This window comes from Neolamprologus brichardi, chromosome 6 (assembly GCF_056152115.1).
Source record: "Neolamprologus brichardi isolate AB-2024 chromosome 6, ASM5615211v1, whole genome shotgun sequence".
NCBI classification, from domain to species: Eukaryota; Metazoa; Chordata; class Actinopteri; order Cichliformes; family Cichlidae; genus Neolamprologus; species Neolamprologus brichardi.
This window is the reverse complement of record NC_142109.1, coordinates 3190471-3217048: the sequence shown is the minus strand read 5'-3', so window position 1 is coordinate 3217048 and position 26578 is coordinate 3190471. Positions and strand designations below refer to the sequence as shown.

The 26578-nt window shown below is 40.3% G+C and overlaps 2 protein-coding genes and 1 long non-coding RNA gene across 4 annotated transcripts in view; 2 read left to right on the top strand and 1 right to left on the bottom strand.

Moving 5' to 3' along the window:
• The first annotated feature begins 1044 nt into the window (after window positions 1–1044).
• On the top strand, window positions 1045–10821 carry LOC148102399 (uncharacterized). Its single transcript, XM_087841501.1, has 2 exons — window positions 1045–1257; window positions 9612–10821. Exons 1-2 carry the CDS (start codon window positions 1086–1088, stop codon window positions 10394–10396), a joined length of 957 nt encoding a protein of 318 aa, XP_087697627.1. The 5' UTR covers window positions 1045–1085; the 3' UTR covers window positions 10397–10821.
• LOC148102400 (uncharacterized) lies at window positions 2156–3237 on the bottom strand. Its single transcript, XR_015719107.1, has 2 exons — window positions 2949–3237; window positions 2156–2388 (listed from the first exon to the last, which is right to left on the bottom strand). It is a non-coding gene; the product is annotated as an uncharacterized LOC148102400 (long non-coding RNA).
• A 6530-nt stretch (window positions 10822–17351) lies between the features above and the next one.
• The window catches only part of LOC148102398 (uncharacterized), a 38156-nt gene continuing 28929 nt past the window's right edge, over window positions 17352–26578 (top strand). For both annotated transcript variants that reach the window (XM_087841504.1, XM_087841503.1), the window contains exon 1: window positions 17352–17610. In XM_087841504.1, coding sequence (XP_087697630.1) covers window positions 17439–17610 — 172 coding nt within the window. In that variant the 5' untranslated portion in view covers window positions 17352–17438. The remainder of the gene's footprint in view (window positions 17611–26578) is intronic.

Sequence of the window (26578 nt, the reverse complement as noted above, 5' to 3'; positions counted from 1 at the left end):
TCCAGTGGATTGAGGAAACGAAACCACTAAGGTCTGTGATATGTTCAGACTCGAGCTCATCACTGGCCAGCTGCAAGACAGTCACTCAGACTGCAGACCTGACATTATTCAGACTTGTTATGATGGGGCTTGTGGTCACATTCTTATGGGTACCAGCGCATCGTGGAAATGGGACGAAAAGTTGAAAACTTCAGAGCATGCAGTTTGTCTGTGTTGCCAAATGGAAGAAACTGAAATATCACCACGTCTCTGGGAGTCTGGAATAACACTCAGTGCAGAGGACTGTGGAGCTACTGATCATTGCACTTCATCTTCCTGTGAGATTTGTTTTCTTATTGCGAGCTGTTTGGAAATGAAATGGCAGATAGGACAGCAAAAGTCGCAACAAGGAGACCGATGGTAGATATGGTTATTAGTGTGAGTAGGACGGAGCTCAAGAGCAGAATACAATACAAAATGAAGGAAAGGTGGCAAAAGCAATGGGAGGAAGAGAGGAAAGGGCAGTGGTTGTACAAAATCCAAAGGAAAGTGGGGGGAATGAGAAGTACAGGACGAAATAGGAGAGAGGAGAGAGGACACACTGGTTTAAATAGCACATTATTTTTAATAGGTAAACACTGTACATGGGAGTGTGGCTGCAGTAGGGAACAACAGAACATGTTTTATTGCATTGTCAGAAGTATAATATTGAAAGGAGACAACTGATCAAAAAGCTGGACGATATGACAGTGAAGTTTGACTTGATTGATTTATTTTACGTGAGCTTTATAAGTGACAGTTATCAGGCTATATTTTGGTTTTTAAGGCAGACACATTTCTTCGGGAAGATTTTATTTTATTTTTGTCATTTCGGGCCTCACTCCACACCAGTTGGTGGCGGTAATTCACCATTTTGCTGTTTGCCAACCACCAATAAACCCTATACAGAAGAAGAAGAACACTCGCGCTCTACCGGAACCTCACCACGTGAGACAGGCGGAAGTAAACAAACAAAGGTATCATTACCGTCCCACGTGTGTGTGTCTGATCACAGCGACTGCTGTATTGTGTTGTGTGAGCTGAGTGTGTGAGCTGCCGCAGTAACAATGCCTTCAGTTCAGTATCTGAGAGAGTTTATCAACGAGCGACTAACTGCTGCTGCTGAACAAATATTCTTGGAGTTTGAAAAAACGATCGTCCAGTACGAGCAAGAGATCGACCGTCAGCGCAGACTGATGGATATCACCTGGAAACCCGAAATAAAGCTGCACAGGACAGGTGAGTGTCACTCTGATGGAGGATCCTAATCACAGCTCTGCGGGACATTTATTATTGCAATTTATTATTTTGGAGACGCAAGTAAGCAAAATGTATTTATATGCCACATTTCACAGATAAAAATAAATAAAAAATTATATTAGGAACTACAGTGGACGACAGAGAAAAACTGCACTCTAGGCTCCACCGAGCCAGATACTTAGTGGTGAGATATCGAAGAAGGCCGGCTTCACCCCATTCTTGGATCGCAAGAAGTCACTCGGAGACAGTGAAGTCCAACTTCAAATCTGTATTCCGCAAAGTATCTCCATATGGAGGTCACCCATGCCACTAGTGATGTGTCGGTGACGAACGAAACGGCTCTGTTGTTAATGAATTTATATTTTTTCAAATAAACATTTATAATGACAAAATGTCTCTGTTCTACTACACAGCAAATATTGGCACCCGACTTGACACAAGTAGAATTTATTTCATATTATACTAATGACAAAACATACTAATACAGTGGGATGCAAAAGTTTGGGCAACATTGTGAAAAGTAATTATTTTCTTGTACAAATCACTGGTTGTCACAATAAAAATAGTCAGTTAAATATATCATATAGGAGACACACAGTGATATTTGAGAAGTGAAATGCAGTTTACAGAAAGTGTGCAATAAGTGTTTAAATCAAGCAGGTGCATAAATTGGCGACACAAAAAAAGAGAAATGAAATAAATATTTAGTGTATATCAATGTGTGTGTCTCCTATATGATATATTTAACTGACATTTTTCATTGTAACAGCGATTCATACAGGAAAATAATGACTATTAATAAGGTTGCCCAAACTTTTGCACCACACTGTATATAGGAACATAGTGAAGACAAGTTACTTAAGAGAGTAAAAAGAGGTTAGTTTATTTTGGAGTAGAGCTCCATTTATTAAGAAAAATTTAAAAAGACAGGAACACTCTTTAGAGGTTTGTGGGTGGCTCTTAAAAGAGCCGTTGTGGGGAAGTCACTCGGACTTCAAACAGGCTACTCCTTTGGTTGCCAAGACACAGCTCCCTCCACCGAGAAGTGAGCCATGAATTTCTCCCTCACCAGGACAGCCTCTCTGGAGGAGTTGTTTGCTGGCAAGGAACCTGGACAAAATTGTTTAAAATGAGTATTATGTGTACTGCAGTTACAAAATACATTATTGAAATTCCAAAATTACAAATTGCAAAACATAAATCTTACATAAAACCTTTTGTAATTATAAGGATAATTACATGATATATATTAGATATAATCTAAAACAGTCTGCGGTGATTATATACAAATATTCAACTATCCCAGAATTAAACCAGGTCTAAATAAAAAGGAGTGAGTATCACTACAAAGGTTAACTCAGTGGTCCTAATGCTACAGTTTGATATCAGCAAACACCGAGCGCATACATTGATATGACACCACAGCCATGCTATCATTCAAACACTGATAACAGCATAAATCGAATTAAATCGGGACTTGATGAGACCTTCTGAGTATCACTAGAAATATTATAAACAGTCGTCTCCATACCACAGTTTGCTATCAGTAAACACCGAGAGCATTCACTGTTAGCATAGCACATCCATGTTAGCAGTGTATAAATGGATGGTTTAGCATGTATTAGCACAGGTATCAATAAAGGACTACCGTATTAAATACTTTTACTAACCTCAGGCAGATGGACAGGCGCTCTGCAGGTGGGATTGAGCGCCTGTAATTGGTGTCTAGGCGGGCGATTCTGGGACCGACCCGGGGAAGCAGGTCCTCAAACTGGCCGAGTGAAAGACGGTGATGTCGCTGGAATCGGCCGTCATCCAGGCGCAGCTCCTGGAGCAAATGGTGAAACTCACCAAACTGCTCATGCCTCTGGAGGACCTGATGGACCCAGGTACGGCGAGGGCGTCTTTTACGCCGCTGCTCTGCTCTCCACAGTACATAGAGAAGGGAGACTCTCTCTTCAAGCGTTAACTCGACAGCTGCCATCTTGCAAAGATACCGGTCTGGCACAACTTCCTCCCACATCCCTCCCACATTTCCGGTTCACGCGCGATGGATTTTTCTTGGACACGCGTTGAGGCGCGAATGTGCACGCGTCAAATTAGGGGCGTTTGGGGCGTTTTTGTTCGCGTCCATCGCGTTCGGTGTGAACACACCGTTAGAGCTGGATCTTTGAAGTGAACGACGCAAGCAGGCTCCTTATTGGGAGCCGTGGTTTTTTTTTTCTTTCTCTCGCCCTCTCTCTTGGACTTTTTTCTGCTTCACTCCGCATGGGAACCTTGTGCGGGGGGAGGGACGGTAGTTACACACGCAGTAGCACAGGAACAAAGCGGGAGGGAAAGAGAGAGAGAAAGGGAGACAGGGACAACAACATTAGAAAGGTATAGTAATCATCCACAACTATTTTCATTTGCGGATGATAAAGGATTCAGAATGTTTATTCATGCAGGCCCATATGACAGAGAATGTGCATCTTTTCATAATTTATATTTAATTGTGTTGTGGTTTGCAGTGTTTTGTTGTTTCATTTTAATTTGTTTAAAAGGAAAAAGCTGAAAATTTAAATAGTTAAAATTTGAAATGTAAATAGTTGGTTTTTGTATTATATGATTTATTTATTACATTTTATGTGGAGTGAATAAATAAAAGTATATTTACGGTGGCCCCTAGAGACAAAGCACGTACAAACTCCAAAACGCGTAAAAACTCCAAAGCACTTACAAAACACAACAGAAGTGCTCCAGAAAGCCAAGAAGTACCAACGACCGGATTTGGTGTGTGGTAGTAACAGGCAAATGAACTTTTTAAAAAAAATTATTTAGAATAGAATAGAATAATCCTTTAATTGTCCCACAAGGGGAAATTTGAGTGTAACAGCAGCAAGAAAACACATATACAAACAAACAGTACACAAGACACAGAACAGAAACATACACAATTTTTAAATATTTACATGAAGGACAATGGTTGCCAAAATCTGAAAGAATGTTATAAGAAACATGATTGTCCATAGAACAGTCCACAATAATTAAAAAAAAAAAAAACAGAACAAGATCACAATAACAACAAAAAAAGAGAAAAAAAGGACTCGGTCAGGTCGGCGCTGCTGATACTTGCTGCCAGCTCGGAGCGCCGCCGGAAGTAGATTTGAATATATATGAGTGCTTGTGTATAAATACACAAACAATACACATATGCTTTCAATTGTGTAATTTATGTGATCTAGGTAGCTCTGTTTTGGAGTTTGTACGTGCTTTTTGGAGTTTGTACGTGCCTAGTCTCTAGGGGCCAGCGTATATATTTATATATAAACATATATAAAAAAAACCCACTGGGTTTTTTTTTTTTTTTTTTTACATTAGTAATTCCTTTTGTGCATAACTTTATATTGTTGTTAATAATAAAGCAACAAAACAACTCAAAGAGCTGGTTGGGAGCTGGTTGGGAGCCGGAAGAGCCGGTTCTCTAAAAAGAGCCGGAAATCCCATCACTAGCCTCCAATTCCAGCATTGCAGTTAAGCCAGCCTCCACTTTGTTTTACGTTCCCTGTGTACTGAGTACTATGGCAAAAGACGTGGAAACTAGTGATGGGCAGATGAAGCTTCATGAAGCACTGAAGCTTTTCATCCAATTGGTTCACCCCAGCACAAAGCTTCTTGAAGCTTCATTTGCTCTAGTAGGACACCTACTGGACGTAAAAATATTAGTTGGCATGAATTTGAAGAGTGTGGCCTTTTGCACACAGCCTGTAAATGTCAACAACAAAAGGAGTGTGTAAAACATCTATATTGTATTGATGGCAGTATACTTTGTATATATACTTTGTGTATATATTGTAGTATGGAAAATGATCATTTGGAAATGCTTAAAATGGAAATGATCATTTACTGTGAGGTGAGGTGTGGTTGGGGTGTGGACAGTGGTTGTGCTTTTGTAACGTTGAGGTATGGACAGCTACACACTGAGGCCTCAGTCCTGCCTGTTCACATTTTATTCTGTAAAAACTAAATTTTCACTGCTTTTATGACCTTTTTAGTGGGGAGAACATAGCTAGGATTTAATGATTTAACAAATCTTTTAAATCCTTTGTCCTCCACAATGCTAAATGGCTGGGAGTCCTCAATCACCATGCTAACCAGGTCTTCATCTATTTGAGATTGTTCTCCTGAGGAAAGACAATAAAAACAAAGCAAAAATATAAATATCACACACGTAACTTATTACAGCTGTATAATATTGTTATATCATTTAGTAACATTACTGCATGCTATATTATCATGACATTTGATGGTTCACTTGGTCTTGCTCCACAATCGGTGTCCCCCTTATTCTCATGCAAAGCTCTGTAGTGCCTAAGCATGGATGAGGTGTTGTTGTTATACCCCAGCTCCCTGGCACATAGCAAACACTTCACCTTGTACAAAAGTAAAGACAGCTTAACATAAATTATATTGCACCATCAGTATTATGAAAATACATCTTCTGTAGAAATTTACATACCTTGTTGGGAGGAATAAGATCAAAATGTTCCCACACAGGGGAGGACATCCTCCTCTTCTCAGCTGGCTCCATTCTCTCCTGACATTCTCTCCTCACTCTCCTAAACCTCCAAACTGTCTCCAAGCTCTCACTAACTGCAACTCTCCATCAAACACCTACATTTTTGAATGAAGTCTGAGGGATTTGTATCGCTGTCATAGCTTGCGGCAAAGTTCGAACCACTTCATGAACCAGTCACGTGGTACAGCCGGGCAGCGAGGCTTCGGACGTCATCATTTTCAGCTCCTCCCATAAATGAAGCAAGCCTTGATATGCGCATCGCGGAAACGCCCCCTCCATTACTCGACACAAGTTTCGAAGCCTCGATACAGAACGTCACATCCCTAGTGGAAACTTGACTTCAAAATAAAAGCTCCTGAAGCAGGATTTCAAAATGAAGGCCAACTTCCAGGAAATTAAGAGCACATTCACAAATATCAATTAGTCTTGTTTGCACACTCCAATGTTGGATAGAAATGACATACCCTAGTATTCTAGTAGCAACATGTCAATATTAAAGCGATCTCCTTTTGGATTTCTAATTAAAAGCCCTGTGAATGTTTATTTTTGAACTACTCTTTTAATTAATTCAGAATGGAAAACTCAGGTTTCCAGACTAGTTGGAGTCTATATTGACAGTATACAACCCCATATTGATACCATGTCAATATCAATCATTCTTATTTTGCCTTTCAAAATAACGGCCCTTTCAAATTGCCCATACTAGAGTGCTGCAGAATGCTGTGGTAGCTGTTTTGGTTCAGGAAGCCTCTCACTCTGTACAAGTCACCGACCCTGGATCCAGCAAACAGCCCCGGACCATCACACTTCCTCCTCCATGTTTGAGGGTTGATGCCACACACTGTGAACCATCCTTTCCTCTCATCAATGGCCCACAAAGATCCTGCATGATGAACAGAAAATTTCAAGCTGTGCTTGAAGCTGTTGTCCTGTGAGCCGTGATTCATGCAAGCTGTTAACTCTCAAACTTGTCCTCTGATTCAGTCGGGTCTTTGGGTCTGCCAGACTTCTTCCTGTCAGAGTTTGTTTCTTTTGATGTTGAAGGAAACTGTACTCACTGACACCTTGACTTTTTTTGCAGTGTAGGAGAGACCTACATTTTTCAGTTATATGATGTTCTGTCTATCTTCCATTGTTAATTGCCTTTTTCTTGCCAACACACTACTTTCTGCAGTAAAATACTGTTCAACTGATGCTCCAGAGGGTATGTAACCACAGTGTCTTCCAACACTGGTTTTATGCAGACAGAGGGGGCTGTAAGTAATCCAGAAAAGTTGAAGCCTCTATAGGAAGGACCAGCTTTGAAGGCTTGATCGGCCTCCATTGCTGCAGAGCAGCTTTAAATTGTTAACTAGGGCTGCACGATTTTGCATAAAATGAGAATCACGATTTTTTTTTGCTTAGAATTGAGATCACGATTCTCTCATGATTTTCTTTTCCAGTATAAATATTTATTGCGCTTATTAACTGCACATTAGCTTTGTAATAGTTGAGACTGATCATAAAAACAATAAATAAACATAAAAACAACAAATGTCTCACATTTTGTCGTTGCCGCAAAATGTTGTACTGCTTGAAATTCCGTCTCCACCGTTGCTCGACACTGTGTGCATAGAGCAGGTAGTGCAACAATAGAAAAATAGTTGCGGGACGGCACTGTGTAGCGTTTGTCTAGGGTGTTGATCATTTTCCTAAATCCCTCGTTTTGCACAGTGTTGACGGGAGCCATATCTTTGGTCAGGTGATAAGTAATAGCCTCCATAATTTCTTTGTGCCTGCGGGAGTTCGACGGGTATGGGGAACGCTGTATAAGGTTCCCGTTATTGATGTTTGGGTGGTTGACCGGGACGGATTTTCTCTAGTCACTTTCTCGTCATCCCTGACGTGCTCTCCGTTGTTTTTTCCCTGCCAATTTTAGCAGCCAGCTTCTGTATCACGTGGTATAAGGCTCCGCCCTTGTCATTTGTTGAGCAGGAAGAGTGAGCGCTTGTTTTCATGCAGATTACGTCCCGGATCAAAATGCGGTACAATCGTCGTCGTCTTTTTTTCTTTTTTTTAAAATAGTTGTCATTTGGAAATGAGATCGCACATAAGTATGAATTGAGATCGCGATTTTCTAACGATTAATCATGCAGCCTTATTGTTAACCCATGTTGTCTTCCCTGAAAAACTCATTTTTGTATAATACTGAAATGTACATTATTTTTCAGTTTTGGTAACCTTACCTTTAAAAAAAACCAAAAGCCTCTAGCAGTTCACCACTTACCTTTGTACCATTTCCAGCTATTGTTTGGACTTGAACAACTTAAATTGCAACAAATAACTGAAATTATTGAAATTAGGGTGTTCTAAAACTTTTGACCAGTAATGTATGTGTTTCATCAGCCTACACTTTTAGGATTAACTTCCTGTTTAGTGTTTGCGCCACTCAAATACACCACGGCCCTCCATGTGAACAGTTTTGATCATGTGGTTTCATAAATTAGGATTTGGGTAAAAGGAAATAAATCTGGTACAGTTCAACTTTAAAAAAGTCCAGAACAGCTCTAATATCTTTTAAATATAACAAATAATAAAATGGCAATAATTTAATTACTTTAGAAATCTAACAGAGCATCTTAGAACTTTAAAGAACATTATTATTTTAATTAGATGGCTGTGGTTGGGTGTGGTTTGTGGTTCAGCTACAGGAGAGGGGTTCAAGAGAGCTGTGGTTTAAAGTCAAAAAGCTGCCTCCTGAATCATTTGAGCACTTGGTGAATCACTGGTTTCACACCAGGAACCTCCTTGTTATAAGACAACACTGTCACTACCATGCTGTCGGTTAGCACTGAATTCACTTTCACCAGTTACTGGAGTCGAGCTAAATATCTCAGTTAGAAGGTATGTAAATGCTACATAAAAGAGTGCCCATTTGTGGCTCTGAAGCTTGAGTTCCTCTGTGTGAGTTCTTGGTTTAGTGATTACAGCTTTTCTACTGCAGCTTGTAATAAACCCTCCTCTGTCCTTATTGCTGGACTTCCCCTGTTCATGGGCTAACTTGTGGAGTAAGGTGTGTATTCTCTCTGTATTCATTTGTGACCTTTTTTCCTTGTAGCTGATTTTTAATGAGAGTTGATTTATCTGTTAACTGTAAGGATTCAGCCAACAGTTCTGCATTTCTCTGGTATTTTCAGCAGCTGACGTCTGTTGTCATCAGCACTAACAATAGGTGTAAAATTTCTGTGTATTTCTGACTCATACTTTTAAGCCTTGTTTTAACAGTATGCACTGCTCGGAAAATTAAAGGAACACTTATAGTATAGCATCAGGTCAGTCAAACATATTGATCTGGTCAGTTAAGTAGCAGAGTGGGTTAGGGACGGGAATCCAAGAACCTGGACTGCTGGCCACTGGCTATCCTCAAAAAACAGTTCCTGGTAGTCCAATTCAAGTAATTCAATTGTTAGTCTATCTGGTTATTGATCCCACTGTTCTTGCACGTGTGCTACAATCAGCTGATTTTAGTTTGCGATATGGACATTATATTTATTTTCATTGCACAAAAGGAGGGGACCATGATGGTAAAGTCCTGCATCCAAGACAAAACAGCTGCTAACCCAACTGTGGCTCTGTGCAAGCACCTGTGCAGACAGCATGCTAACGCTAAGCTAGCCAAGAGCCATAGATATCAAGCATAATTTAATTATTTTTTGTGTTGTCTATTTGCTCAGTATGATTTTTTTCTCTATTATCACATCACTTTTCTTTTAATTGTCTCCTTTTTCACTTCCAGACGTCCCACAGCAGCATGTCTGTAAGGAGGAGGAAGTTGTCGCTGACCAGCAGCTGTGGAACCAGGAGATGAGCTCCAATCTGGACCAGGGGGAACCAGAACCTCCAAAGATTAAAGAGGAACAGGAGCTACTCTGTAGCAGTCAGGAGGGAGAGCAGCTGGTACTGAAGGAGGAGATTCATGCCTTTATGGTGACTGCTGCTGAGGAAAAAGACCACAGTGAACCAGAACCAAAAACAGACCATTTCAACTGTGTCAGCTCTGATGTAGCTGTGAGAGAATATCAGGGAGCAGGGAAGAAAGAAGGTCACAATAATGTGGAATACCAACCTACACCAGACAGTCAGTGTAAGTCTGACAAAACTAAAAAGTCTTTAAAATGTGATGTTTGTGGAGAAGTCTACAAATATAATTATGAAATGGATATGCATTATAGAATCCATACAGGGGGGAAGCCGTTTTCCTGTAAAACATGTGGGAAAAAGTTTGTACATAGGCGTTCTGTAGTGAAGCACATGAGTATCCACACAGGAGAGAAACTATATCATTGTAAAACTTGTGGGAAAAAGTTTGTACATAAGAGTTCTGCAGTGAAGCACATGAGTATCCACACAGGAGAGAAACTATATCATTGTAAAACATGTGGGAAAACGTTCACCCGAAACAGTCATTTAACAGAGCACATAAGAATCCACACAGGTGAGAAACCATATCATTGTAAAACTTGTGGGAAGGCATTCAGATGTGGTGCTCATTTGTTTCGACACACAAAAATACACATATAGAGGTGTACTCTTTTAACAAAATTAACAGTTTAGCAAGCTGTGTAGAGCGCTAAGTTAAACAAGTCAGCATAGTAACTAATGATAAACACAGCATGGTAGGACGGAGGTTATGGTTAGAGTTTCATTTTAAAAGCAGGCGGCACATTTTGACAAATTATTCTATTGTGCTAGTAAGCACTCTCTGCTTACGACCAAAGTTTTAGGAGTGACGGCGGTGAGAGAGAAAGAGAGAGCGAGAGAGTTTTGAGATGTGAGAGATTTGTGACATTAGCATGTATGGAGTGTGTAGTTAGTGTGTTGTCCTCTCTCTTACAGTGGACAGAAATATTTTTTTGGAGTGGCACAAATAATTTGTGTGGTATCTTATTTGATGCAGAATCTGAGTGTTCTTTAAATGGTTTAAAATGGTTATTAAAAAAAGTATTTCCTGCATTTTTATGTAAGTAGTTGCATGTAACTTTTTTATTTGCAAAACTCATGTATAGGTTTATTAAATTTACAATTTCTATTTGCATTTCATGTTATGAAAATGATTTGTGAAACATGTTTTGTTGTTGTTATAGTAAAAAATATATCTGATTTCATGTTGTTGTTTTTTTGTTCGTTTGGTTTTTCTTTAGATCAATTGCAATTATGAAAACATAACTGTAAATTCAGCTGTGAGGTTGTACTGAAACGAATAATACCAGACAAGGAAAGTAGACATGTAGAGGTCAAATCAACCCTGGACCTCAGAGGGTTAAACTTTTTTTCCTAAAGTAACACAAGTGTTACTTTTTCTCAATTTAGTAACTTTTATAATATTGTAACTCAGTTAATAACACTTTGTATCACTGTGTTTGTAGAGCACAGTAGTAGAGAGCTGTGTCTGTCAGGGTTAGGGCTGTTATGGTCAGATTAGTTGATGTCATTTCAGTTCTGCAATTCTGTTGAAGAAAGATGTTGAATCTATTTAATTATTCTTGAAAAATAATTTATTTCTGTGCATTTTTTTTCCCATACTGCATCAAATTAAAGTTGATTACGTCGATTAAGCATCATGAGGTGGAGGGTGGGTCCCTATTGTTTTTTTGCTGGGAGTTTGCAACCCTTTTAGTTAGGTTGTCCTGGTTTTAGGTAGGTTATATATATATATATATATATATATATATATATTTTTTTTTTTTTTTTTTTTTTTTTTTTTACATACAGGTATAACAGAATAGCTTTAGAGTTGTTGTTTATTTAAACTTGAGTATGAACTTATACAAAATGCAGCAAGATATTAAAAAAAAAAACTGTTTTATTAAAAACACACTATATCGGATTCATATCGGTATCGGCAGATATCCAAATTTATGATATCGGTATCAGTATTGGACATAAAGTGGTATCGTGCCATCTCTAATTTATAGTGTATGTTGGCCTGTGCTCCTCGTCGCGTCGTCTGTGTTCATCCACTATGTTTCTCAGTGAATCCTCCGTGTAACTCTGTGTTAATCTGTGTCTCTCCCTGTCTCTCTGCCCAGCATTTCATCAGCTGCCATCTCTGTAAATCTCCCGTTCTTATGTTTTCTTCTTATGTTATGTGGTCTACCATGGATCCGGTGGCGGTGGTGCGGCAACTCCGCACACAATACACGATATGCTGGCCGTGCAGGACATACACGTGGCGGCCGTACTGCTGGGCGCGCTGGACGTGGACATCCCTCCGGCACGCTGGCCTCCAGTTCTGGCAGAGCGGGTCCCTCCGGCTCGCCGAGCTCCCCCGCAGGCGGTGCTGGCTCCTCCGGCTCGCCGAGCTCCCCCGCAGGCGGCGCTGGATCCTCCCGCTCCCTGAGCTCCTCTGCCGGCAACCCCGCTCCCTCCCCCACCTTTAAGTCCTCCGGCAGCGGCGCTGGCTCGCTGAGCTGCTCCTGCTCGCTGAGCAGCTCGGGCAGCGCGAGCTCCTCCAGCTCGGGCCCAGCACGTCCGGGTGGCGTTGTGGCAGGTGGCACTGCTACAGATGGTGAAGAGGTGAGCGGTGTGGAGATTGCTGAATGAGGCGATGCTAGCTGCACTGTTGGCTGGCTTACAGCAGCGTCAGCGGTGTCACCATCCACTGTAAACAAAGAAGCAGATGGGGTGAGAAATGAAAAAGTGTCCTTATTACTCACCACAGCCGGCCATTGGAAAGTCCGAGAATTCGGCTGCGGAGAGGCGCTGTCAGGCTGAAGATCCTCAGGCTGGCTAAATGGGGGGGCAGCCTGGATCGGAGAGTGGAGGTGAAGGGTGTTGAGTAGGAAATCTGCCACAATCGGAAAAAGACCAACACCCAGGGAAAACAAGTCAGCGTTTCCTGCAACCGCTTCTCCACAGCGCAACGTAAATCCTCCGCCTGCGCTTCCAGCCACAGGTCACACAGATGATTTACTTTGTCTGTCACCTCCCTCCTGAACCTCTCCGAAAAGTCAGCTGGCAGGATCGTTCTGTCACGGTCTGTGGGGCAGACCGTGGGGATGAGGGGAATGAGGACCCAAGATGCAGGACTTTGGGATGAAGGCAGTGCGTTTATTTACAGTGGTGTAAATAGTTCACAGAATAAACCCCGTGTTTCCCCTTGACTTCCGTGTCGTGTCTTCACCCACAAGTTCGTGCTCCGTGCTCTTCGCTCCTGTGTGTCCCCGCACCCCGTGCTCGCTGCTCTTGTCTTCCCTGCTCCTTCCTGGAGAAAAATAACAAAGAAGCAACTTGTCAGGACACTCGACTACCGCGGGCATGCACTCACTGGACTTGGTACTAATAACACTAACGTGGAGTCTAACTCAACGATCCTGCGCCGGAGGAAGCTCCATCGCTCTGTTAAGTAGCTCCCCCGACGAGCCTGATCAGAAGCAGGTGTGTGGGAACCTGGGCGTGACCAGCAGCTGACAGGGCCACACCCATCGGGCCTGCAGGTGGCTGTCGTCCATCCTCACCTGCAGACACACACACACACACACACACACACACACGTTCACACACCAGTATGGAACACAAGAGCACAGTGCAGCAAACATACATCCAATACAATAATAATAATAATAATAATACTAAAGGTCCACACTGCTCACGGACCCTGAGTCCTCCAGAGCCGGGTCCGTGACAGTATCATGATTAACACGATTAAAATTTTTAACTCAATCAACCAATTTGGAGCGCAGAATGACTCAAAATCCTTCAAATGTCTCTGTCACTGCATTATGGACAATTTGTTCAAAGTTTCTCCATTCTGTGCTCCAGATGGGTTGATTATATTAAAAATTTTTATGTTGCCGCGTTAACGTTGAAAGCCCTAGCAAGAGTGAAAAAGATGATAGAGAGGTTCTGAAAGTTTTCAACTTTTTCAACTTTTCAGGAACAGAGATATAGGCATTACTTTTATTTTTATGCACAATATTAGAAGAGTGCAATGGTAAACTGAAAACTGCTCCAGCAAAGAAACAACTTCATTATGCTGCTAACACAAGCATCTGCACATATAGCATAGTATAGCTAAGCTAGCCAAGAAGCCAGAGTGATGCTAAAAACGAGTGTATGCCAGCACAGCAGCCAGACCCTTTAAATCAGCATCAGAATTAAGTTTCTACACATATGAAGAATGTGTCTTGGTGTCATGATGCAAAAGAAAGTGCTACAGTAATAGAATACAGAATATATAAAATATTAATATAATAAATATGAATATAAGTGCACACAATAGAAATATGCACTATCTACCTAAAGATATTAGAATACAAATCAGTGTAAGCATGTAACGGTTATGAGCAGTACGAGGAAGGAAACTGTTCTTGTAACAAGAAACAATGGCACTGATGAGCAGTCAGGCTTACACCACTGTAGCCTAACCTTCATTTCTGCTTGCATATGTTTCTACAGTAGAACAACTGAGGCAATGGCTTTGAAGTATTGTTAGGCTGTTTTTCATCTTTGTTTTTTGGTATTTGACCAGTAGGCAACAGGTGAAGTGTCTTGCCCAAGGACACAACAACAGAGACTGTCGGAGCCAGGGCTCAAACCGGCAACCTTCCAATTACAAAATGAACTGCCAACTCTTGAGCCACAATGACGTGTTGAATTTAACACTGCACTATACATAGTATAGGGTTATAATACAGATAAATACTTATTAGTCAGTCAGTACCTGTGACAGTCAGAGTTGTTCCAGGTGAAATGTTCCCCCATTGAAACAATTGCGTTGTGAATTTGAAGCGGTATTCTGCAGAGTCAGTCTTTCTCAAGTCTCTGATTCTCAGAGTGGAGCGTCCTTTCTCTCTTTCAAGGAACTGAAAACGATCTGCATGCTGGGAGTCTTTACTAAGGTCCCATAGTAGAAAGTGAGTTCCCAACCAACGACTACGATCAGGTCTGAACCAGAATTTTGACACAACAGGATCTGTGTGATAGTATGTGCAAGAAATGTTCACTGATGAGCCTTTGAAGGCACAGATTCTTCTTTCAGTGTAATTCACTCTGTTGCAGTACTGATTATAGCCACCTGAAAAACAGAATCCTTTAAGATCGCCATGAAAATACAGTTTTGCATACATTTACTGTCTTTGAACAGTCTTGTCCATGTTAAAGATATCTTACTACAGTACATTAAGGAACAGATGCACATAATAAATATTGCATCAGTGCAATCTAGGTTCTGGCATTCGAAAAATATTGTGTGTATTTACAAAGACAGCGTTTATGAGGTGGGAACACATTTCTACGAGGGTCTATGTCAAGGCGCAAAATAAAGGAAGAATATTCAAATCAGGTACATAAACTTATTTACTAATGTTTGTTACACACAACTGCTGGCACACAGAATAAAAGCATGGCTTAATTTTTGTGTGCTCACAATTCCCATTTGGCCCATTTGGGAGATCTGGCTGTGAAACAGCATCATATCCTGCTGCGACCCTTTGTGCTAATATGGGAAAATTGCATTTTGTGTTAGATTTTATTAAGATAATATTTTATTGATGTGTTGTACTGTACTGCCCTTACATATTTTTTTTATTACGTTCTGCTTAAAGATGATGTTCAGTTTTGATACTTTTCCGATCCAACTAATCACAAACAGCTCGGAGAAATTGAATATGCATCCCAAACAAGGGATGTATATTCAATTTATACTATTTATATAAATATAAAGATATATATGAGTTCCTTTTTTCTCCTCGTCTTTCCTCATGTTGTGCATTTTCCATGGTTACATCTCTCTGACCTGTAAACCCCATGTGATGTTTGTGTAATGTATGTATGGTCGGAAGGGTAAGCTGCTGCAGTTTCTGTTCTTTTGCCTTTGATATTTTTATATCAATATGATGGATTTGTTTAGTTGTGTATTAAAAACTAAATGAAAGTCAACACTGAAAGCTAAACAGTGAAAATAATTTCCTTTGTTTTTATTCCACAGCCTGTATGGAGGTTAATTCATTCAAGGATTTGTTTTCTCTTTAAACTGTAGTCTTGCTGCTCACAATCATCTATTCATTTACTGCAACAAACTGAGACTTTAAAGATAAACTAAAGGCAACACTCGTGCTGGGGGGGTGATAGGAAGTCTTTAAAAGCTGTATATACTGGGTTGCTTAGATCAGTATTGGATTATGGGTGTATAGCATTTGATTCTGCTGCCAGAACAAGTCTTCATAAGTTAGATAGCAAGTTTACAAGGACATGGTCAAGATCATCCGACAAAAACTGTTTTCCAACCATGCCGGGAAAAAGAGAAAACGGAATTTAGGAGCTTTGGGTGGACAGTGGGACAGAAAGCAGCTGACCTTACTCTGGACAAGATTAACACAAGTCAAACAGTGCCGTTGCCTACAATACCACCATTGATGCTCCCTGATTCAGTGGTAGATTTCACATTGTTAAACAAAAAGAACAAGGAGAAGGGTTTTATCTTAAATTCACATACAGCACAGGAATATTTTAATCAGTATTATAGTTATGTCAAAATCTACATAGATGCATCAAAGAATACAGTCAACCAAAGTGGGATAGCATTTATAGTTCCTGAATTTAATATCAAGGTAGGGAAAAGGTTCAGTGACGATTTATCAGTGTACACAGGTGAAATGGTTTCCATATTGTTAGCTATCCAGTGGATTGAGGAAACGAAACCACTAAGGTCTGTGATATGTTCAGACTCGAGCTCATCACTGGCCAGCTGCAAGACAGTCACTCAGACTGCAGACCTGACATTATTCAGACTTGTTATGATGGGGCTTGTGGTCACATTCTTATGGGTACCAGCGCATCGTGGAGTTAAAGGAAATGAAATGGCAGATAGGACAGCAAAGGTCGCAACAAGGAGACCGATGGTAGATATGGTTATTAGTGTGAGTAGGACGGAGCTCAAGAGTAGAATACGATACAAAATGAAGGAAAGGTGGCAAAAGCAATGGGAAAAAGAGAGGAAAGGGCAGTGGTTGTACAAAATCCAAAGGAAAGTGGGGGGAATGAGAAGTACGGGACGAAATAGGAGAGAGGAGACGATTATATCTCGACTGAGATTCGGACACACTGGTTTAAATAGCACATTATTTTTAATAGGTAAACACTGTACATGGGAGTGTGACTGCAGTAGGGAACAACAGAACATGTTTTATTGCATTGTCAGAAGTATAATATTGAAAGGAGACAACTGATCAAAAAGCTGGACGATATGACAGTGAAGTTTGACTTGATTGATTTTATTTTATTTTATTTTATTTTATTTTATTTTATTTTATTTTATTTTATTTTATTTTATTTTATTTTATTTTATTTTATTTTTTTTTATTTTATTTTATTTTATTTTTGTCATTTCGGGCCTCACTCCACACCAGTTGGTGGCGGTAATTCACCATTTTGCTGTTTGCCAACCATCAATAAAACCTATACAGAAGAAGAAGAACACTCGCGCTCTACCGGAACCTCACCACGTGACACAGGCGGAATTAAACACACAAAGGCATCATCACCGTCCGACGCTTGTGTGTCTGATCACAGAGACTGCTGTATTGTGTTGTGTGAGCTGAGTGTGTGAGCTGCCGCAGTAACAATGCCTTCAGTTCAGTATCTGAGAGAGTTTATCAACGAGCGACTAACTGCTGCTGCTGAACAAATATTCTTGGAGTTTGAAAAAACGATCGTCCAGTACGAGCAAGAGATCGACCGTCAGCGCAGACTGATGGATATCACCTGGAAACCCGAAATAAAGCTGCACAGGACAGGTGAGTGTCACTCTGATGGAGGATCCTAATCACAGCTCTGCGGGACATTTATTATTGTGAAGGCTTTTTGGAGACGTAAGTAAGCAAAATGTATTTATATTCCACTTTTCACACGTTTTCAAACCCCCCGCCGTCTTTCGCTACTCAGGTTAAACATATATGAGTCACTTAGATAACTTAAAAATGTTATTGTTTGGCTTTTTTCAGTATTTTATTTGAGTAAATCGGTTTGGCTGAGATCAAAGTTATAGTTTTTACACAGCTGAATAAACGTCAAGCAGACAACTGATTATCAGAAGTGTGAGATGCTCGAGAATATACTCCGGTATCCTGTTATATTTTAGATAGCAAGAAGCAGACGGCTGAGTTTATTAAACTCCACCAAAACAATCTGCAAATTTCATTGAAATTTAATAAACTATCATCTTGTCTTTATTGTTAGTTAGCACATACCTTAAACATTTAAAGCTGTAAGCTAATGATAGTTATATAAGAACAGATGCATGCTGGTGCAATAAGCTGTACTTTGTACGGCCAATGGATGCATGATCTGATTAGTCGACTAATCGCAAAAATATTCGGGGAGTAGTCCATATCAAAATAATCGTTTGTTGCACCCCTAATTTATATGCCACTTTTGACAGATAAAAATAAATAAAAAATTATATTGGGAACTACAGTGAACGACAGAGAAAAACTGCACTCTAAGCTCCACCGAGCCAGATACTTAGTGGTGAGATATATCGAAGAAGGCCGGCTTCACCCCATTCTTGGATCGCAAGAAGTCACTCGGAGACAGTGAAGTCCAACTTCAAATCTGTATTCCGCAAAGCATCTCCATATGGAGGTCACCCATGCCACTACTGATGTGTCGGTGGCGAACGAAATGGCTCTTAGAGCTGGATCTTTGAAGTGAATGACGCAAGCAGGCTCCTTATTGGGAGCCGTGTATTTTTTTCTTCTTTCTCTCACCCTCTCTCTTGCACTTTTTTTTCTGCTTCACTCCGCACGCGAGCCTTGTGCTTTGCGTTGGAAAGAGGGGGGAGGGACGGTAGTTACACACGCAGTAGCACAGGAACAAAGCGGGAGGGAAAGAGGGGAAAGCGTACAAGCTCCGAAGCACATACAAAATGCAACAGAAGTGCTCCAGGATGCTAGGCGCAGTGTTGAGCTTTTGTTACCTAGTGGCTACACAAGCCAAGAAGTACCAACGACCGGATTTGGTGTGTGGTAGTAACAAATGAACTATTTGAGTATATATGAGTGCTTGTGTATAAATGCACAAACAATACACATATGCTTTCAATTGTGTAATTTAAGTGATCTAGGTAGCTCTGTTTTGGAAGTTCAGTTAGCGCTAGAAATGTGTTTTGGAGTTTGTACATGCTTTTTGGAGTTTGTACGTGCCTAGTCTCTAGAGGCCAGCATATATATTTATATATAAACATATATAAATAAAACCACTGTTTGTTTGGTTTTTTTGTTTTCTTTACATTAGTAGTTCCTTTTGTGCATAACTTTATATTGTTGTTAATAATAAAGCAACAAAACAACCCGAAGAGCCGGTTCTCTAACAAGAACTGGAAATCCCATCACTAGCCTTCAATTCCAGCATTGCAGTTAAGACAGCCTCCACTTTGTTTTATGTTCCCTGTGTATTCTGAGTACTATGGCAAAAGACGTGGAAACTTGATTTCAAAATAAAAGCTCCTGAAGCATGATTTCAAAATGAAGGCCAACTTCCAGTAAATTAAGAGCACATTCACAAATATCAATTAGTCTTGTTTGCACACTCTAATGTTGGATACAAATGACATACCCTAGTATTCTAGTAGCAACATGTCAATATTAAAGCGATCTTTTGGATTTCTAAGTAAAAGCCCTCTGAATGTTTATTTTTGAACTACTCTTTTAATTAATTCAGAATGGAAAACTCACGTTTCCACAGACTAGTTGCAGTGTATATTGACAGTATACAACCCCATAGTGATACCATGTCAATATCAATCATTCTTATTTTGCCTTTCAAAATAATGGCCCTTTCAAATTGACCATATATCGGTGTGCGTTTTCAATGACTTCAGAAAGCTCTAAAATGGAAAATTACACTTTCCACAGAATAATTACTGTCCATATTGACATATTCCATCCCACAGAGATACCGTGTTAATCTCAAGTCATTCTGATTTTGCCTTTCAAAATAATAGCCCTTTCAAATTGCCCATACGGGAAATAATCTTTCAATGAATTCTGATTTCTCTAAAAAGAAAAATTCTTGTTTCCATTGCATAATTTCACTCTAGATCAAGAGTATGCAACCCCATAATGATACCATGTCAATATCAAATCAATCTGATTTTGCCTTTCAAATTCATGGCACGTTGAAATTGCCCATATAAGACCTTTCAGTGATTTCGTAGTGCTCTAAATGCTCTAAAAAGGAAAATGTCTGTTTCCAAAGGGTAATTCCACATTAGATCAACAGTATACAATCCCACAGTGATACCATGTCAATATCAAGTCAGTCTTATTTTGCTTTCCAAAATAAAAGCCTTTTCTAATTGCCCATATCTGACTTACTCTTGGAACGATTTCGAAATGTTTTAAAATGGAAAATTCCTGTTTCCACAGGGTAATTCCACTTTAGATCAACAGCATACAACCCCACAGTAATACCATATCAATATCAAGTCAAGTAAAGTGGAAGTATCCTGTGGAAACAGGCATTTTCCATTTTAGAGCATTATGAAATCGTTCCAATAGTAAGTCAGATATGAGCAATTAGAAAAGGCTTTTAGTTTGGAAAGCAAAATCAGCCTGACTTGAAATTAATATGGTATCACTGTGGGGTTGTGTACTGTTGACCTAAGGTGAAATTATCCTGTGGAAACAGGATTTTATTTTCTATTTAGAGCATTTTGAAATTGTTACAAAAGTAAGCCATATATGGGCAATTTCAATGGGTAATTACTTTGGAAAGTAAAACCAGACTGACTTGATATTGACATGGTATCACTTTGGGGCTGTATACTGTAAATACAGAGTGAAATTATCCTGTGGAAACAAGAATTTTCCATTTTAGAACATTTTGAAATCGTTAGAAGAGTAAGTCAAATATGGGCAATTTCAACGGGCCATTAATTTGAAAGGCAAAATCAGACTGACTTGATATTGACATGGTATTACTGTGAAAAACACTGTGGTTGGATAGTGTTGATATAAACTGCAACTAGTCTTTGGAAATACGACTTTTGCTTTTAAGAGCATTATGAAGTTATTGAAAGAGTACTTCAAAAATGAAAATTCACAGGGCTTTTACTTTAAAATCCAAAATAAGATGGCCTTGATATTGACATGTTGCTACTAGAATACTAGGGTATGTCAATTATTTTCAAATGTATATCGTGATAAATATTTTTGGTCATATCGCCCCGCTCTACTTGATATTGATAGGGCGGTATTAGGGTACAAGGTTGTGTATGTAGATCTAACATTAGAGTTTGTAAACAAGCCTTATTTATATGTTATTATATTCGAAGTCGGTATTTATTTTGAAATCCAGTTTCCATATCCCTTCCCTTAATACTTTGAATACACAGGGAACAGAACACAAACTGGAGGCTGGCTTGACACAAGTGTTTGTTTCGTGGTGTCACACTGTACGTTGTTTACTTTATTTTTGTCATCGTTTTGATGGCCACTGTAGTGCCTATATTAATTTCTTAAAGTTCTCTAATTCTCTTATATTTAAAATAACCACACTTTGGACGGACAAGCAACTGTTTTTACTCGTCGGTTTGTTAGCAACAATGACAGTACAACCATCGTGTGGCTCTGCCGTCCACTTGTTTATTTTCTGCATAAACCAGGGGTGTCCAAACTGCGGCCCGCGGGGCAACTGCAGCCCGCTGTCCATTTTTAATAAGTGGCAATTATGAAAGAGTATAATGTACGACGTCATTATAAAACCAAACATCAGGCCTATGCATCTTACACTGGTGCTGAGCGAGAGCAGAAAATTAAAGCAAAGGGTAGCTCTCCTGCGGGGTCAGCAACAGTATTTTCTTCGTGCTCAAAAGGTCCAGGAAGAGGCTCCAATAGCCAGCTATGAGGTCGCCCAACTCATCGCATGACATGGCAAGCCTTTTTCAGATGGAGACCTCATAAAACACGGCCTTGTTAAAGTCACCGAAATAATGTGCCCGGAAAAAGTGCAGGACTTCAACAACGTCAGCATGTCCAGAAATACAGTTGTGCGACGCATTGAAGACTCGTCAGCCAACATTAAACTGCAACTGTCTGATAAAGCTGTGCTTTTGATTTTTACTCCATCGCATGCGATGAGAGCACCGATGCCACAGACACCGCACAGCTGCTATTTTTTATTGCGGGGAGTGGACGATAGCACGAGCGCTTTAGGTGAATAAAAAATATATTCCACAGTACCCCTGTGTTAATGTGCAGGTACACATGCTTCAAATATCAATAATGCACATCAATTCTGTCACTACCCTGCTTTTGCGCACCACTTTCTTATATGTGTTTTTCTTGTTAACACACAGAGTACACACCGCTGTGCACAGCGCACGCACACGTAGTCAGCTGATTTCATCTGATGCATATTTGCTCCTTGGTCAAGTGACATTTGTCTGGATTTTTGGCACAAGTGGCGATCAGCACTGCAGCTGGATGGCCAGATTTACATACCCAGCGCAGCTGATACTCACCAGAATAATTAAACTAAAATTATATGGACTCCTGTTATTAAGTCCAGTTCAGTCTGTTAATGTTGATAATCATTTCAAACGGACGTTAATAGATGTTTTGCTAAGCCTAATAACTTAAATAATAAACTTGAAATTTACCCGTCCCATTTTCCCCTTTATTGTTTTTTCTCTGTGCTGTAAATCTTCTGTCTAAGAAGAAATCTGAGGCGCTGTTCTGAGAATGAGCTACCAAAGCTTTTTCTGAATAAATCAATAAAGATCCATTTATGGAAAGCTGTGATGAAGGCAGTTTTGTCTTTAATTATATTCAACAATATAACATATTCGACCACTTTTAAGTGATTTTTCTAACTTTAATACAGTAAAGTTAAGGTTATATACCTAATTTCTAGTGAGTGGCCCAGCCCCTCCTATATTTTTATGTATGTGGTCCTCAGTGAAAAAGGTTTGGACACCCCTGACATAAACCTTTCAAAATAAAGCTAAAGATCCTGTTGAGATTTTTCAAAATGAACTGAAATGATGACAAAATACATTATTTTCAAACATAACAATTCAGAATATGCATCAAACAAATTACTTCATGTTTTTATTTGAGGTAACTTTAAATGGTGCTTACATTCACCACGTGGTTGAAGGGACAGAGAATCCCAGCATGACCAGTGAAGATGAGGCAGAACCAGGTAGCTCAAACAGAAAGATCAGTCTAAACAAATCCAGGACCTTATTCCTAAACGAGGGGCTGCCTCTGTAGCAGGGACATGGTTTGGTCATGAAAAGTCTGACATGGACCTGAAAACTGTACAATGCAAATTATGGTGCAAACTGGTCCAGACCACAGATTCGCATGACAATCCTCTTCTACCACCTATGCAAGAGTCATGTGACAGAGTATGGAGAGCGTTTATAGATGAGAAGCAAAAAAGAGGTGTTTTACATCGGGATATGAGATTTTGGTCATATCGCACATCCCTAGTTTAATGTCTCAATGCACTCTGAAATGAAAGCAGAGCACAAATAAGCACTTGGAGTTAAAAAAGAAATCATGAATCAATTAATAGACCAAAATGTATTCTAAGATTTTGACTCATCAAAGTTGCCCCCTTTGGCAGCTATAGCAGCTGAACACAGCCGTGACATTCTTTCTCCAATAGAAATCAAATATTCTTCCATATCTGTTGCTGAAGTTCCCATAAATGTGGACCTTGTAGTTGCTTTGCTTTCACTCTTCTGTCCAGTTCATCCCCAACCAGCTCGGTGGGGTTTAAGTCTGGAGACTGTGCTGAGCACTCCGTGTTTTCAAGCTTACCATCTTCTTCTTTTTTCCTGAGGTAGTTCTGGCACACCTTGGACTTATGTTTTGGCTCATTATCTTGCTGACCAACTAGGTGCATACCAGAGGGTACCGCATGGTGCTGCAGAATGCTGTGGTAGCTGTTTTGGTTCAGGAAGCCTCTCACTCTGTACAAGTCACTGACCCTGGATCCAGCAAACAGCCCCAGACCATCACACTTCCTCCTCCATGTTTGAGGGTTGATGCCAAACACTGTGAACCATCCTTTCCTCTCATCAACGGCCCACAAAGATCCTGCATGATGAACTGAAAATTTCAAGCTGTGCTTGAAGCTGTTGCCCTGTGGGCCATGATTCACGCAAGCTGTTAACTCTCAGAAACTTGTCCTCTGATTCAGTCGTGTCTTTGGGTCTGCCAGACCTCTTCCTGTCAGAGTTTGTTTCTTTTGATGTTGAAGGAAACTGTACTCACTGACACCTGTTACGAGTTCAAATATTGAGGGTGAGCACAAAACAATAATGGTCCAGAAGTGCTTCGGTCAAACAATGATTTTAATGATCACACGTGTGGGGAGATGAACACTGCCCACAGACAGCATCGATCTCTGCCCAATGATACACAAGCAGTTGTTTTATACCATCAGGGTTTACTTTTATGACGCCCCCTCATGCGTCAATAAGATACAATACATGCATGAGTTTCAAAACCACAAATGTTCTGTTGACGACTTTTGACACATTGAAAAGGACATCTTCTCCGTCTCGAGGCCAGGTGCTTCCTATTAATCTTCTCACTCTCGCTTATCTCCTGGAACAAACTTTCCCTTAGGCAGACACAATTTTGCAGTCACAAGCTTTTGTAAACTATTATTTGAACTCTTACCTAAATATGAGTCTATCTACTGTTTGTGTGTGTATGTCTCGACCTCCAATGCATTCAGCCTCGCCCCGCCTGTTGATGCTTCTAACCTTTTACCAGACAGAAGCTCTCTGTGATAGGTGTAATAATCTTAACTAAGAACATGTGTAATCTATTGAATAAATGCTTTGATGAAATGATAATTAATGTAATGGTAATGATGATGGTTGTGAATAGTAGCAGTAAAATATTTCCCTGATCTCCACACTCCCGCTTTTGACCTCTTGACCACAAGAGGTCACCATACGTTGCTTGTGTCACTCCTCGACCCACTCAGCTGCTTCCATGTCCATCAATGGCATCATGGGCCCGGGTCACCGTTGCCAGGTCCACTGCCCTCGCTCTGACCCTCTCTACCCGTCCTGTGGCCGAGGGAATGAGACAACAACCTCTGAAACATGAGACAAAAACAAACACCTTTCCCTACTACGCCTCCCACACTTATCTCCTCAATTGATCTCTTAATTCTTCAAACTTGGTCCAAGCTATCATGTTTGGGACTCTCTAATCAAAAGCGAGCCTGACTTATGGCCTTGGCTCCCTATTTCATCTACCTTCAACAATGGTGGGAGTGAAGCTCCCGTGGAATGTGCTCTGTCTCTTCTATTATCAGAAAAAGCAAGGTCCTGACTCTCTGAAAACAGTATTTCTTATAACTCAGCAGTATAATGCATCATAAACAATATCATTCATTCACAATAAATCAGCAGCCTAATGTAAAACAAATCAGTTTAACAAATGTAATAGTTATCACCTTCTTCTAATTCAGGAGAATAATGAAAACTAAAACTACATAATAGCTTCACAATCCTTAATTAGGGGCATAACGTGGCATAAGATAATATAATAATCTCACAGTCCCCCTTTGATCGCTTTTAAAGAGATCACTTACACCCTAGAATCCAGGTTTGCGAGGTCCATTTCTTCTTCTTCGTCCTGAGGCCCTCTGTCCCCCTTTAACGGGTGGACCATATGTGGGATGACCTCTGTGTTTGCGCAGTTCAGATGCAAGAAAGACTATGATTACAACAACAATAGTAGGTACAGATGACACTTCCATCACTCTCCAGTTCTCCCACAGCTTTATCTTGGTGCTCCAGTTTCCCCAACCTCATTTTGGTGCCACCATGTACCTTTCAAACGTACTCAGACTAGAACCTCTGTCCAAGGAGCTTTTAACCTTTACTTTATTGCTGCAGCTATCAGTGTCTTCCAGTCGGGTGATTCTCTGCTCTTCTTTCTTCGACCTCAGGGGTTAGACCACCCTTCAGTCGTTGCACAGATCAGGGGATTATTCTGCCCCGATTTTCAAACAACGATCTGTGTATTCTGGGGTCAAAGCCGTGTCCCCCTTTTTACCAAGAGCCTCTCGAACCTTGTTGGTCTGGTGTTCCTGGTTTTTCACCAACCCCTTCATGGTTATTGCTGTGTTTATGGAATCCATCCTTTTGAGGTGACTAGCTGGAGCCCAAACTGCATGACCCTTGGCTCCAGTTGCTGTCTCAGCAGTCTCTACGTCTATCTCTGCTGCGAAGGATCCTCATATCTCCGTGACCTCGTCTGGTGTCTGTTCCTTTCTCTGTAAGGCAGAAAACCAAAACACCTCTCTGCCTAGCCTTAATAATCTAATGTTGATATTCATTGTTCCTCTAGTGATTCAAAATTGGTTTAGAATATTCAGAATGTTCAGGACTCTCTGACCCAGGGACTTATTCTAATCATAATCTATGTGTGTGTAAGCGTGTTTGCATTTAGCCCTCTGCACTCAAATTCAATACCTACAATATATCAGTCCGGGCCATCACGCCGAACGAAGCTTATGACCTTCTAAAGACTGAGTGCCAACTCATTATGAGCACATTTGCAATGCGTATATGAAAATAAAAATAACCACTTATTTTAGTAAAAGAAATCAAAAACAAATTAACCATTTTTACTTCTACCATTTGCCACCTTTTTACAAAAATCACGTGTTTCTTTCAGCCTTCCATCCTACGATTTCCTCTCCAGTGCAATACTCAGCTTCTCA